Below are 15,596 nucleotides of genomic sequence, written 5' to 3'. Positions count from 1 at the left end.
TTTCGAAGGCAACTGGACTTTCTGGAAAAAAAACCTTTAGGATAACCATGACCTACCTGTATGATGGGGAATCTCCATAGGTGATATAGATTGCACAGCTAGCAAAGTTTTCTCTTTATCGTGCTCCATTGTCAGGCACCAAAACAGCTTCTTTAGTACTGATCAGATATAACCTGGGCAAATCAGATAAGACTAAGGATGCTGGCATATGGGTGATAACCCAATTGCTCTTCCCACTGATGTCCAAGCAGCCATGCACAATGCAGACATTTTGGCTTTGATCTCCTCCTCCGCCTCTTGTTTGGCTTTTGAGGTCCAGGAGCTTTTTTGGACAAGATCAGATAAAAACATAGGGCTTAAGACAGACAGGATTTGCATGAGCAGAAACACGTGTTTTAACCAGACATTCAGGGGGGGGGGGCTGTGCTTGTTCAGGGAGACATACAGAACTGATTATCACCTGGCTGCTTCATGCTTTTAGCCACTTCAGAAATGCAGACAAACTGACAATATTTTTCAGTTAGAGGAAAGGCGAGGAGTGGTGTTTCTAACAAACAATTTGTCACTTGAATAAATTCCATAGTTCCTGATAAATCCTTTGTCACCATGGGACTGCCAGTTTGGATTTCTGTAAGAAGAGGGGAGGGAAGTAGTTAGCAAATTCTTACACCTGCTTTGTCTAAAAACCACAAAGCCCAGCATATTTTAAGAGGATTTCTAGTGGCTGCTTATGTATAGCTCAAGATCTGTATAGGCGCTTTTAGAAATTGGTCTTGTGCAGCCAGAGTCATTGCGAATGAGTGGATGATAAATGCTACTAATACATTAATATGAGCAACATTGAAATTCAAAAATGGATGGGGGAAGTCTTTCTGTTTTTCCACAGCAGGTATATTTTTGGCTTGATTATCTCCATAGATATTGTAATAGTTTAGTCTCATAAAAGTGTCTTGAGCAATTTATCCTTTTTTTTAAGAACAAATAAATAAATTTTGTGCTCAAGCCTTTCAGTCCTTCTTCAACATCAGGAGAAATTCCATTTATTATGAAGATAATGGCAGGTAGTTTTTTTTCCCAATTACTGAGAGTTAGTGGAAGAATCAGGAAAAATCTTACAAAGCCTTCCACTGTAGAAGTGTAGCTGGGCAAAAGCGTGATGGCATTTACACTGTACCTAACTTGGTAGCTGCAGGCTGACTGAGGAAAGGAAAGGCTTCATTCATAGCTGTCAGTCCTTCAAGATAGACTAGACTAAAAACTGAAGGAACGAATACTAACGCTATTTTTATTATATTGTTACAGTAACAGGATCTTGCAAATCTGAATACTCTTTCCCTCTCCATCTCTTTTTCTTAATGAAAACAAGGGAGGGTCAAATATGAGATGTTTTCTCAAATTACATTTCTACTTTGGACTTACTTTTTTTAAAAAAAAAATCTAACTATTGTCTTGGTTGTAGCTCTCCCTCCTGTTTCTCTTTACTCTCTTTCTATAGCAATAGCAAGACCACTTAGACTTATATACCGCTTCACAGTGCTTTTACAGCCCTCTCTAAGAGGTTTACAGAGTCAACATATTGCCCCCAACAATCTGGATCCTCATTTTACTGACCTCGGAAGGGATGGAAGGCCGAGTCAACCCTGAGCCAGTGAAACTCGAACTGCCGAACAGCTGGCAGCCAGCAATCAGTAGAAGTAGTCTCCAGTACTGCACTCTTAACTACTGTGCCACCATGCTACTACTATACATGGCATTTGCTTCTTACAATTTCCAGTCTCATCATTGCTTTATAGTAGCATGAGCAGAAATTAAGGGAACTTCTATGTAAGTTTCATTTAAAAGGGGAAAAAAAGAATGGCCTATTGTTTTTCTGTATAAACTTTTTGCAGTTCGGCAAATGTTTTTTTTTTCCTAAATTTGCACAGATATAATGCTTTTGCTGTCTTTCCCCCCTGTTTTTCTATGTTCCAGCCTTACTAGCAAGTATCATATTTGTATGCCAGCAGACAGGGAGAATTGCATCTGAGTTCTGAGATTTTAAACTTTTTTAAAATGATCTTCTAAAATCCATACATAAATATTCTTATCTAATTATAACCAAATATATCTAATGGCAGATATATTTAATATATCAATGATATTCTATATGCTAAGCAAATGTTATAATCACTACATGTTAAGAGCCAGTTTGGTATAGTGGTTAAGATGTTGGCCCAGAAACTGGGACACTGTGAATTCTAGTTTCACCTTAGGCATGAAAAAAAAAAACCCAGCTGATTGGTCACTCTCTTTCAGCTCATCTCACTGAATTGTTGTTGTGGGGAAAATAGGAGAAAGAAGGAGCATTGATACATCCCCTGCCTTGACTGACATATACAGTAATAAAGGCAGAATAAAAATATAAAACATACATAAATTTGCAATACCATTGCTTAGTTTAGTTGTAGAGGTTGTAGAATGACAACCCATTGATTCAGTTACAGGAGCATCCCTGAATCTGTGAAGCAGCCAAACAAACTGCAGAGGTTGGACTCTAGAACAAAATAACTCATTGCAAGTGAAATAGGACAGCAACTTTTGAAGCAGGAAAAACTTTATTTTGAAACTGGTGTAGGAATATGCACCATGAAATTGCTTTTGTAAAGGGTGAAAAGTGTCTCTAGGAAACATTGTTCATACAAGCCACTCCAAAATTTTGATGGGGTAATTGGCAGTACACTTTTGTACACTGTCCTGAATTGCTTAGTGATTGGGTGGCTTTAGAAATAAAATGAATATATTTTTTTAAACAAGAAAAATCCACTGAGGAATTCTTTTCTGGATTCTCTATGGGAGAGGACATCCCCTAGCTAGATCAACTAATTTTAAATTCAGTCTTTTCCAACGTAATCTTTTGAAATTTGTTTCAGTTCAGTTTTCAGAGAGTTATCCTGCTGATAAGGGCCCAAATTTACGTTGGGTTGGAAGGCGTGAAAACGATATTTACATGAAATAGAATCAATGCACATTTTGCATTTCAATTTCATAGGTATTTATTTCTATGCAGTTGCTTGGCCACTGTTCTACACCTATAAGTGTTGTGTTCCTTTTTCCTTTTTTACCTTCTGATCCAATGAGGAGGTAAGCTAAAACCCTGATACAATGGGAGAAATTCTCTATTAACTTGTTTCTCGTGCAAAGATCTACAGCACACAATGAATACAAAAAAGCTCTCAAAATCAATCTCTTTTTAAAAGCAGAATTTAACTATGTATCTGTCTTTTCTATAGCAACCAGAGCACCAGGGCAGTCTGAACATGTGGCCTTTTATTTGATCAAGGATAATAATCAACTAAGCTGTGAGGACAGGAAGCAGATCTCCTTGTGCCAATAGTTTAGTAGAATAAGTCATTCTGGCATATTCAGTTGTCTCTTGCAAGGTTATTCTGAAATAGAATTGTATTTGTGAAATACCCTGCATTTTATATGCTTAATATACAGCAGTTTATAAAATAATATTATATATCCTAATGTCTTTATTTTGAATTAAATAGGAACTATATTTTGCACTATGCTTCTTCTGAGATTTAACCTTTGTTGTGTCAGTTCTACCGTATATTTGATAACTGGTAAATATCTCATCTCATATATGGATGTTGAGAACGTTGTGGAAACTGAAGTGTATTAATATGCAGCTAAGAATGATGTGTTTCTAATATATTTTGTGCATCTTTGCAATTTTGTAATTTCTAAGATGTGATAAATGTATCACATGTACAAGCAAGCGCAGTATACAAAGTTGTTATTTCCTTTATCATGTAAAAGAGAGACTGAACCAATCAGAGAATGGCAAAAGGACAAAGGAGGTTGTGACTCAATTAATACTTGAAATGAGATTTTTAATGCATAAATTTAGACAATATAAAAGTTCATTTATGGGGGTTTGAAAAACTGGCCTTGTAAACATTTCTGTAGGAGGTAGAACACATAGATTTGACAACCTGGAAAATAGAATCACAAATTCTGCAACTCAAATAAATAAAAAGAACACATGTCTATTAACTAATGCTTTTTTGAGTTTACAAAATTGAAAGTATATACAAGACAAAAAAGCACTGCTTTTAATAAATAGAGAGAAGTGGCTTTTAAAAAAACAATTCACAAGTATATTCATTTTACTTGTTCAAAGGTTGGGGAATATGGATTGGGTACTAAAGCTAATAAGACTCATGAGATTTTAAATTCTGGGGAAAAAAAGACAACTTGCCATTGAATATTATTTAGGACAATATCAACAGTAATGTAAGTCCATTGGCATACAATCTTCCTGTAGCGTGCTTAGAAATAGTAGAATAACCCTAAACCTTCATAGAAATCTGATAAACTCCTAAATTCTGCCATAAAACTATTTTATATACACAGAAACAAAAGTTCAATTCAAAAACTGAGTTTGATTGTCAAATTCACTCATAATGCAGAGAGAAGGTGGGTGGGTGGGAGGGAGGGAGAGAGAGAGGTGCAAATTGACCCATTTGAATATTGAATTTTTAAGGCTCTACTGAAATCATGGCAGTTCTACAAGAAGACTGAAACGCATTAAAAACACATCTATAAACAAAAAGACACACGTGAAACCTTCCACAGATAAATATTCATAATGATAATTTCGTGGTGTGTTAAGTAATAATAATATGACTTTATTGTACAAACTTGGGTTCTACTATTAGGTAAGAATAGGTTGTACTGCTAATGTCAAATTAATGAAGCTGCTAAACCGAAATTTTGGCATTTTAAAAAAATGTATGTCTTTACAACAATAAGAGTGTTGGGCAAATAATAGTGGAGAGCTGTTGATATCAAAACTGTATCTTCTATTCTAAAGTCTATTCAAAGCAATGCCCTGTGAAGTATCCAGAGAGAAATTTAATCTGTTTTTAATCTTTTTGACAAAGGTATCCTGGCTAAGAGAGGAAGTGAAAAGGGGAAAAATGTGCATTATATATTGGGTAACAATAACATGAAATCATTAAATCACAGTGAACCACACATATTTTGATTAGAAGGTCTATCTAACAAGGAAAGTTCTAAAAATTAGCAGATTGGGAGAACTACGGTTGCCATCTCCATAACAACCATAAATTACAAAATATTAGAATAATGTAACATAAAATAAAGTATACATAGGTAGTTACCCAGGATTCTTACATCATCACATCATCACATCATCATCATCATACATCATCATTATTGTTATTACTATTATTTTGCCTATTTGTAATTAATGATTACTATAGTTTTCTTAGCAATATTTTTTGGAAGTGGTTTGCCATGCCCCTTCCTTAAGGTATGACATTTGAAGAACTGATAACTATTCAATGAAACAGGGTAATTCAGGTCTAATTGATAGGATGGGAAGAAGGGCATTGGTTGTTGCTTGGGAGGAAAATCACAAAATATGCTTTGTCTTAGAATTATGAAATGATTTAGGATAGGCTTTCTTAATTTGGTGGCTTCAAAATCTGCCAAACAACCAGTGGTAGGATTCATTTTTTTTTACTACCGGTTCTGTAGGCGTGGCTTGGTGGGTGTGGTTATGGCTTGGTGGGCATAGCTTGGTGGGCGTGGCAGGGGAATGATACTGTAAAATCTCCATTCCCTCCCTACTCCAGGGGAAGGTTACTGCAAAATCCCCATTTCCTCCCGATCAGCTGGGACTCGGGAGGAAGAGAATAGATGGGGGTGGGGCCAGCCAGAGGTGGCATTTACCGGTTCTCCAAACTAAAAATTTCTGCTACTGGTTCTCCAGAACTGGTCAGAACCTGCTGAATGCCACATATGCAAACAACATCCTTAATCCTTTCCAGGCAGGTTAAAGTTGTTTAATATTCCTGTCCATCTAAAATTGATTTTATATTCCTGTCCATCAGGAGGGTGCTGGGAAAAGCTCACCAAATGTATCTATATTTCTAAGTCTGGAGTAGATACCATTGTCAGGTGCACCTCTGCCATCCAATGAGTTTGCAGAATGTAGGTTGCATATCAAAGAGAGAATACAGCAAAATTGTGATGAGAAAAAGAGGAATTATTGGTTTTGCTGGATGAATGACACACTGTTTTAAACTGCAATGAGGAGAACGAGGAAAGATAGACATTCTCTAAATGTGCATTTAAACCTAGTCAGCAATAAGAAGAGACACATTAAAAAAAAACCACTTTGCAAGTATATTCTCATTTACATATAAGAAATAATTTGCACTTGGACTCAGAAGTAATCCAATATTATTTAACTGTAAAATCTTCCAGGATGTTCTTCAAAAACAAATCTGTAAAACTTTTCTGGTGAAAACAAAAAGTTGTTAAGTGGAGGAAGTAAGTGAGAACTAAAACTCAGGTGCCTCCAGCAGCAGTTCCCATGAAGACAATATTAATCGGTGGTAAGGATGGCACCATCTCATTGTTAGCTTGTCCAGAAGAGTCCATTGGTTCCTGAGAAGGGCACTGACGAGAATGGCCGTACATGCATTCAGAGGAACTTGTGGGCAGATCAGGCAGCATTTCTGAAGCTACAAAGAAAATGAGAAGAGTTATTCTTGGTGGTGCTTCTAAAAAGAAAAAAAAAGGAAAAGATTCCAGAGCTTTAAATACATTCTACTAAAATCACCCTCCAATCTGGATTTCATTTCTTAAACTTGATATGTCAAGATTTACATTAATTATGCACTGAATTGAGGAATGTAATCTAACACAGATAGTCCACAACTTACAACCACAATTGAGCTGAAACTTTCTGTTAAATGAGACATTTGTTAAGTGAGTTTTGCCCCATTTTACAACCTTTCTAGCCAGGGTTTATTGAATCTGGCTTACCCGTTGACTTTGCTTCTCAAAAGATTGCAAAAGGTGCCCACATGACTTTGGGACACAATGCAAAGGTCATAAGCATGAGTCCATTGCCAAGCATCTGAATACACATATCCGTGGGGATACTACAAAGGCTGCAATTGTGAAAAATGGTCATGTGCCTCTTTTCAGTGCCGTTGTAATTTTGAACGGTCACTAAATGAACTGTTGTAAGTTGAGGACTACCTGTAACAGTTTTAGTATTTCCCAAGTCAGCTGCTTTAATTTTTTTTTTTGAAACAGGAAAGTGTGTTTGTGGGTAATAATCTCAGAAAGTACAAATAAGCAAAGGGATCAGAGGTGGCATTCAGCTGGTTCGGGACGGTTCTACTGAATTGATAGTAATGATTCTGAGCAGTTTGGAGAACCGACAAATCATACCACTGGTGCAAAGCACTACCGGTGCTTCTCTGTGCCACAGCACTTTCTGGATAGGGCTTAGAGGGAAGCGGCAGCTTGCCTCTAGACCAGGCATGTCCAAACTTGGGAACTTTAAGACTTGTGGACTTCAACTCTCAGAATTCCCCAGCCAGCCATGCTGGCTGGGGAATTCTGGGAGTTGAAGTCCACAAGTCTTAAAGTTCCCAAGTTTGGACACCCCTGATCTAGATGCTCGGATGCACAAGATGCGCAAGACGCTTTCCAGGCAGTGCGGAGAGAAGCAGCCGCTTCCCTGGAGAGCAGTGATAGTGGGGAGCAAGCCCCAAAAGGCTGCTCGGTCGAGCCTCACTGTGTGGGCAGAAAACGTGCATGTACAGAAGCCACACATGCCTGCATAGAAGCCACGCATGCGTTGAAGCCACGCATGCACATGCAGAAGCTGCATGCGTGCTCACATTTTCAGCGAACCAGTGGTGGAATTATTTGAAATCCACCACTGAAACCCCTCACTGGTGTGAGTCTGTGTATTAAAGTATTGTTTTTTGGTTCTGCAGCCACCACTAAACTCTTTTTTGGCTTTACAAATTCTTTAGGTCATTAAAGTCTTCTACTGGGTGAAACATAGAGTAGATTTAGCATAGCAAAGGGACTTGATTAAAACTGAACAAATATATCTTATTGAATATCATTTTTAAGGTGGGCATTTTAAGCAGATTCACATACTTTTATTGTATATCCTGCCAATACCAATCTGCAGCATAATTTATTCTTCCGTTTCAATACTAATCAGTTCTGGATACCCTTAGCTATTCATTCTTCAGCTTAATAGTTAAGGAGTTACTTAGCTTCTTTGGCTACTGTGTGGAGATTGTGAACGTGGTTAACCAGCACATTTCCTCTCCCTTTCACATTCATTGTAGGCATGGATTCAAAAGAAGAGAGCATCCATGTCACACCAAACCTTTTTAGTTACTTACTTATAGAGTTCTGGCCAGCAATTGAGGCATCTGGATAATAAGATGCTCCCTGTTTCCTTCCTGTATCTTCTAGGATGCAGAGTGAATCATGAATGTCACTGTATGGAGGCAATGGGCGAATGCTGCTTACACTGCTGATGACAGAAACGTGCTGATCTACCAATGACTCAAATCTATGGGAATCTGAATAGTTTGTATTATTTCCATAGAACCCTGTTAACAGGAGGTTGACAATCAGTGAGTAAACATCTAGAACAGACAATATTGTATAAGCACATGCACTGTAAATCTTAAGTTTTTTTTAAAAAATAAAGCTTAAATTATTAAATTCATTTAACTTTTTTAAAATAAAGAAGTTAAACTTTCATGTTGCATGCGCCTTTGTATTGCTATAAATATGGGACAAATATGCTCTTCCAGCTAAAGATGTAATCATTCTTATATTTATATAATACTTATGTTTCTTACATTTATAGATTATATATATATCAGTGACGTGCGGTGAGGTTTATGACTGGTGAGGCACTGACACAGTGCTGGGTTTCAAATATTTTTAGACTTGTGGACTTCAACTCCCAGAATTCCACAGCCAGGCATGCTCAGTTCCAATTTAAAGCGACAGCATTTGTTTTCCTCCTTTGCTCCTTCTTTCTTTTTCTTCTTCCCCTCCTTCCTCCCTCTCTCCCTTCCTCCCCCTCTCTCAAACACACACACACACACACACAGAAGTTGGATTGGACTATCTCTCCTTCCCCGTCCCTCTCTCACTCCCTCTCAAACAACCCCCCCCCCCACACACAAAAGTTGGATTGGATATCTTTTCCAGTGGCTTGAAAGCAGCTCCTCTGCCATCCCCCCCCATTCCCCTGCTGCCTTTCCCAAACACCTCCACCATTGCAAATGCAGCCTGCTGTCTGGGTGGGAAATGCCTGGAACACAATAAAGCCCACCCACTCACCTCCTGCTGGCAGGCTGGGGTGAGAGGAGAGGCAGAGAAGCCGGAGGGGAGCCGAGCCGAGCCTTCCAAAAGAAAGAGGCTGGGGGGAAGTGTGTGTACTACAGCATGGCTCTTTGCCTGGCTTCCTGCCTCCTCCTGTGGTCTCCTCGGTGCTCGCTTGTGCTCTCCCTCCCCAAGTGTAGTTTGATTGCAGGTGGAGCCACGTTGCCTTTTCAAACTTGTAATCAGTGAAGCTGGGCTAGATTTTTATATAGTTTTATCCAGCTGTGTGTGTGTGAGAGAGAAATGAATGGGGGCCTGGGGAGGAAGTCACTACACTTGGGGAGGGAGAGCACCAGTGAGGTTAAGCAGAGTCATCCACGGTGAGGCAGCAACTAGCTCAGCTTTTTCCTTTTACTTTTTTTTTTCATGATGAGAGTGGTGAGGCTGTGCCTCACTTGCCTCACCTGACTGCACGTCACTGATATATATTATAAAATATATAAACAATCTTACATGGGAAAAGACCCAAATACAACAAGACCAGCATACCTACACCTGTGAAAATCTACGAAAACAAAATATATATATGCCTGAAGATGGCGAGTGAGACCTCGCTGAAACGTTGCCAAGACAATCTCAATCTTACATGGGAAATGAGCCGAATACAACAAGACCAAGACCACTGAACAAATATATCTTATTGAATATCATATATTAATATATTATATATAATATAATATAACAGATAATATTCTTATATTTTGATATCAGAAGAAATGAGGATTTACAGAATATAGATAATTAGACTTTCTAGCAGAAAGGAATTGTCATGATGTCTCATTTTGGAAAGATCTTAATTACAGCGTCCATCGTATCAACCAGGAGATATTTGGCAACAATTTAAACCTTAAATATTAAAGTCATAGCTAACAAAAATCAAGCTTTTAATCCACTTCCTGCTGTACATGGATGTAAAGTTGGGAAACAGAAGATACAAAAACCAACCACACTGATGGACGCTGATTGTGGATTACAGAGATGCAATCCCTCAGGGAGACCCAGGATGGGGAGACTACTTTAGATGCTCTCATGAAACTGCCTTTCTGGCTTAATTATGTGTACAACTAAATAATAACATTCCGTGCATTTTTGGCATTTGGTCATGCTGGCCACATGACCACAGAGACATCTTCGGACAATGCTGGCTCTTTGGCTTTGAAACGGAGATGAACACCGCGGCCTAGAGTTGGGAACGACTAGTCAGGAATGACTAGCACATATGTGAGGGGAACCTTTATCTTTTTTTAAAAAAATTGGAATGATCAACTACAAACTGGCAAAGTATCGCAAATGTGATTATTACAAACAATAAACTCAAATATTCAGTATCAAATGTGGTGAGTACATACTCTAGTGCAAGTAATCCTTGTTTAATAACTACTCATTCAGCAACCATTTGACATTGTCATGGTGCTGATTGACGGGGACTTAATTTCATAGTTGTGTTGTTGTGATATAATGCAGAACTATCCATATATGTGTCTGTTGGCTAGATTTTCACATGAACCCATGAGATGGATCCATTAACTCTCATTCTTTTCTCAACTTTTATCGTATCTCTGCATTAGTTGCTCACTAAATGGGTGAGTTTAAAAATAGCTGCACATGCTGACACAAAGTTAAAATCCACACGTGAACTAGTCCAAGGACTACAAGGACACTAGACTAAGCTGTAGAACAAAGAGAATAAAGTAAAATTCTGAAAAGGGTTAATACCATTAGAGGCAGCTGTGGAATATGATGATCCTTGACAAGAACCTGTTGTGGTGTTGTTCACAAAGCTGCAACTCCCATTGTTCACAAATTGCATACAATGTGTGTCCTGTGCAGCTGAAGAGGCTCCGTAGAGAGGAAGGGAACGGGTGCTGTATGAAGACACAGCACAGCTGCTATTGAAATAGTCCCGGGAGAAACGTTGCTGCTCATTGGCTGCTGGACAAAGGCTCGATTCTGCCCTCTGGAGACAGGATCCCGAAGGTGGATGAGTCTGGGTCCTGAACATGGCTGGGTAACTGGCGCTGGCTCCATAGAAATTCTGGTTTGTTTGTGGCACCGTCTGGTAGAGGTACTCAGAATAAGAAGAGCAATGCGAGTGTGAAGATAATGATGTGCCTACACTGGATGGTCTGGCCATCGGTCCCTGGTTGATAACACTTCCTCGGCTGACCATGGCTGGAGAAATGGGTGGAGTGATAAGGTGGGCAGTGCTCTGAGAGAGGTCGGTCTGACCTGGGAAAACAAACAGATTTTTTTTCTTCTACACCCAGGCAATAAGCAATAGTCATAGGTGTTCATCTGCGATGCCTTTTGGCAACTTAGAAAAGAACTGATCAAAAGCAAGCATCTCCTTTGTTTCCTACCTGTGGTTTGCATATTCTCACTGTCTCCTGCAGGGCACGGGTTCAGACCGGACGATATGCTACTATGATGACCGGATGATAAAGAGAAATAGGTTTGCTCCATCAGACATTCGTTTTTCACTGAGGCATCACTAGCCATTGGAGCAGCTTTGTTGCGGTTTGCTAGGAAACAAGAACTGGGGGATGCTGTAAAGGTGGCTTTACTGGCATCTGAGAAAATAACAAAGGTTTGATAATATGAAACTTAGACCAGGAAACAAGACAGAATTCCATCATCTGCATCTGCAGCACATCACGCCAAAAGGCTGGTTTGTGCATAGCGATCACAGTGCAAACGCTGCCATTACATACTTGCATTTTGACATATTACATGCAACTTGCAATTGCATGTTGCATGCAATTTGCAGAGTGATGTTGTCGTGTACTTTCCTTTGCTTAAATAAGGGACACCCACACAGGTAGATATTTGGCATCAATAATACTGGATGGATTAGGCAATCTTCCTTAACCTTCAGCCCTCCAGGGAAGCTGATCTCTGGTATCCTGGGCAGCACTAATTTAGTGAAGGCTGTTTTAGGAGATTGTACTGTATTAATTCTTTTGTAATTTAGAAAGGTAGTGACAGTGACTTTCACCTAAAGCAGTGGTTCTCAACCTTCCCGCATTGGACATTTATTAGCTTCAATCACATTGATATGCAAAATGCTGATTCTGGCCTATTAAATATATAGTAATTTGGGCCAAATACTAAAACATACAGAATTTGAAAGCATTTTCTTTAGCGTATTATATGAAAAATAAATTTTCCTCCCTTACATGAAACAAACTCAAAACTTCATTTGAAGGTATAATAAAAGCTTTTTGTAGCAATTTATTGAAGAGGAGAAATTCATTGGAGTTTGGATAATTTGGATTTTAACATTTTAATTACATCTAAATAATAAGAGTACAATCCAAAAATATTGATTCAACAGTGCCTGCCATTGAATTTAGACAGACTTGCTTTGTAAAAAAATATTTTGAATATTATTAAATTATTAAATATTATTGTTCACATGAATTTAGAATGCATTCTCTAGAAATTTAAAGAAATAAGCGTAACAGTGTTACGTATGAGACCATTATTCCTCTATAGACCAACATGTAAGTGTACACAAATATCCATTCAATTTATGCATCTGTCCAGCTAACATTAGACAAATAGGCACACCCCATTGGGCTTCAGATCCCTAAAGATTGCAAACTGCCAATTCCAGTTACCTAGATTCTTCATATATTTGTCCAATAAATTCTGAAGTTCTTGTTCTTTATCATTGTGGAACTGGGTCTCCATTGCAAGCAGAATATATTCATCTAAAAGCATGCGGATGAGATGAAATGAACCTGCCACAGGAAGAAAAGTGAAGAGATGGTGCATAACCTTATCTTGCTGACCATCTCTCAACACTGCACAAGGAGCAAGTGAAACAAACAAATAATTGCTGGACTTTCAGTGACCTACTAAGACCAACAAAGCACGGTGCTTAACTCCTTACCCTAATCTTGCTTGATGCTGGCCCACCTCACTCAATATATTTACTGTCCTGCAAGTTATTTGACCACCGATGACATCAAAGTACAACACTGATGAAAGTGAGACATGCTTTATACTTGAACAGACTTACTTTAGAACATGATAACATGGAATCCATGCAGAAATATGGATTTGCTGCATTTTACAAAAGAAGCTGACAAAATCTTGATGGCCTATTTGTAAATTTGTATGTTTAAGGAACTCTAAAGGAATAATGTTGTTATACATATAGCAAAATATCGTCCTCTCTTTTAAACATTTAGTGTTTGCATAACTCTCCCACCCAACGATCATATCTGTTGTGAGAATCAGGTCTCTCCCCTTTTCATAAAAAATGAAGATTTGGATGGCTTGGGGATGAAGTCATGTTCTGTTTATGACAGACAAGTCATACTTATCCCTGTCACATGATAAACCAGTTTTCTGAATGAAGATGTGACAAGAAAGTGTGTGATTCAAAGAAAGAAGAAAATAGATGTGCATGGGGATCAATAGCTATTTTTACAGGGGCTGCACATTTATTATTATTATATAATGTAATAATAATTCTTTATTGTCAGTGCACAGCATAGGTACAATGAGATTGGTTGAGCTCCCTATTATTTTTCTTTTAGGAGCTGGAGGTCGCATAGTTGTTGATGTCATTGGACTTTTTAATTGTGTAGGGCTTGAGGAAGGGATTTACAGGAAAATGGTGTCTTAAGACTTCAAATAAGTTTATACACCTATTTTAAAGAATAAAGGTTTTAATAGGTAGGGGAAGCAAGCCATGTGGCTTCCAACTCCTTTACCATCAGCAACCATAGGAAAGGCTGCATTCTTTTTTCTGGTTAACAAACCAATGTTTTGTTTTTCAGCTCTCTCTTCTTGTGCACCAGTATATTTTTGTTTAGATATGTGCACTGGGGAACAGAGGGTAAGTTGCATGTGAGTGTTTCTCAGTCTTAGCAGCTTTAAGATGTTTTGACTTCGGTTCCCAGATTCCAACCATTTGAAATCTAGGCAATCTTAAAATTGCTAAGATTGAGATACACTGGCCTACAAGGTCATATGATGCAAAGGGAGGTGGGAAAGGAGCTTAGAATGGAAGTATTCCCAAACATTTGAGAGCTGCCCAACTTCCTCCCCCATTTGGATGCAGGAGGAAGATTTTCCAAAACGTTTTCTCTACAGACCCCATCAGACTCAGTCCATTTTAAACTTAATTCTTTTTCTTCTTCTTTTTTTTTTGCCAGCTTCTTGACAGTTTACTGCTCACACAGTCCTGATCCTGTTTATAGGATTTCTTTCCAACATTCTGTTTGGAAAGAATAACAAGAATAACTTCTAGATGATTCTGTGCTTGACACTATGGCTGCCTCTAATTAAACTACTGACGCTAACATGATGGCCATTTGACATTTATGATACTTTATCTGATCATGCCACTGTATCAGAAACACAGGAACTGAGACATGGTGTGAAATAATTTCCTTTGAATGCAACAGAGATCACATTGAATGAAAGACAGATTTATTTTACTGTTCTGGAAGTGGCATGCACTGCTTTAAAACTATCTTTATTTTTTTGTTTTTCCTGGCGGGGGAAAAAGAGGTTTACCAGAACTTCGTTGAAACTGAAAAGTGATACTACTAACTTATCAGAAGAGAGCCTGTCCTCTGAACTTAATAAGAATAGAATCATCATCTGGAATATTCCTTAAACAAACAAAAGAATTGGAGAAGAGTCAAATACCAAAACTGGAGGCATTGTTCAAAGTGAGATTATGCATTACTCGAGCTCCAAAGAAGCTCCACTTGAGAAGGAAGTCTTGGGCTCTCTTCTTTAGAGACCGACCATTCTGCTTGCTTGCCTAAAAAGAGAAAATATTGTTTTTGAATCTTTTATATTTTAGAACAGAGCAGATCCCACATTCCTGTCATTGCGTTAACATTTTCTGAGATCAGTTCACTTGTCTTTCCTATGATGGCCTCCCTAGAAAACCACATATTGACTAATGAAGAATAGTACATTTGCATAAACTATATGCTGCCTCCTCCAGCCACATCTATATCTATTTTATATTTATATTATGTATATTTATTGTTTTTAATATGACTGTACACCGCCCCGAGTCCCTTCTGGGAGAGGGTGCGGTCTAGAAATCAAATAAAAGTTAAAGTTAAAGAGATATTCACACCACATTCATACCCACCTCCCTCCATGAATATCCACTGGGCTGTTTAGGAATGGGAGTGAAATATTTTTATCACAGTGATGCAAAAACAGTGTGCCACTGGACTTATGTAAAAAACCAAACGCTCAGAGAAAAGTAAATAGCTCAGGGAAAGAAAAATAGTAGTGATGACTAGGCGGTACAGAGAAGCCCTGAGACTTCACACCAATAGATACCTCTATAATGTATTAAGCAATAGGAATTTGAAATA

General features: G+C 38.3%; 1 protein-coding gene across 1 annotated transcript in view; it reads right to left on the bottom strand.

Annotated features, from left to right (window-relative positions):
* Positions 1–6,329: 6,329 nt before the first annotated feature.
* RFX6 (regulatory factor X6) overlaps positions 6,330–15,596 on the bottom strand; it is a gene marked incomplete at its 5' end in the record, with an annotated part of 43,044 nt that continues 33,777 nt past the window's right edge. The window contains 6 exons of the mRNA XM_081945953.1: positions 6,330–6,542; positions 8,238–8,450; positions 10,954–11,466; positions 11,598–11,807; positions 12,858–12,980; positions 14,905–15,022. Of these exons, the coding sequence (XP_081802079.1) occupies positions 6,367–6,542; positions 8,238–8,450; positions 10,954–11,466; positions 11,598–11,807; positions 12,858–12,980; positions 14,905–15,022 (1,353 nt within the window). The 3' untranslated portion in view covers positions 6,330–6,366. The remainder of the gene's footprint in view (positions 6,543–8,237; positions 8,451–10,953; positions 11,467–11,597; positions 11,808–12,857; positions 12,981–14,904; positions 15,023–15,596) is intronic.

The sequence above is a fragment of the Natrix helvetica genome (assembly GCF_964273705.1).
Source record: "Natrix helvetica genome assembly, chromosome: 2".
Classification (NCBI taxonomy): Eukaryota; Metazoa; Chordata; class Lepidosauria; order Squamata; family Natricidae; genus Natrix; species Natrix helvetica.
Note: the sequence above shows the minus strand (reverse complement) of the source record. Positions and strands in the feature narration are given on the sequence as shown.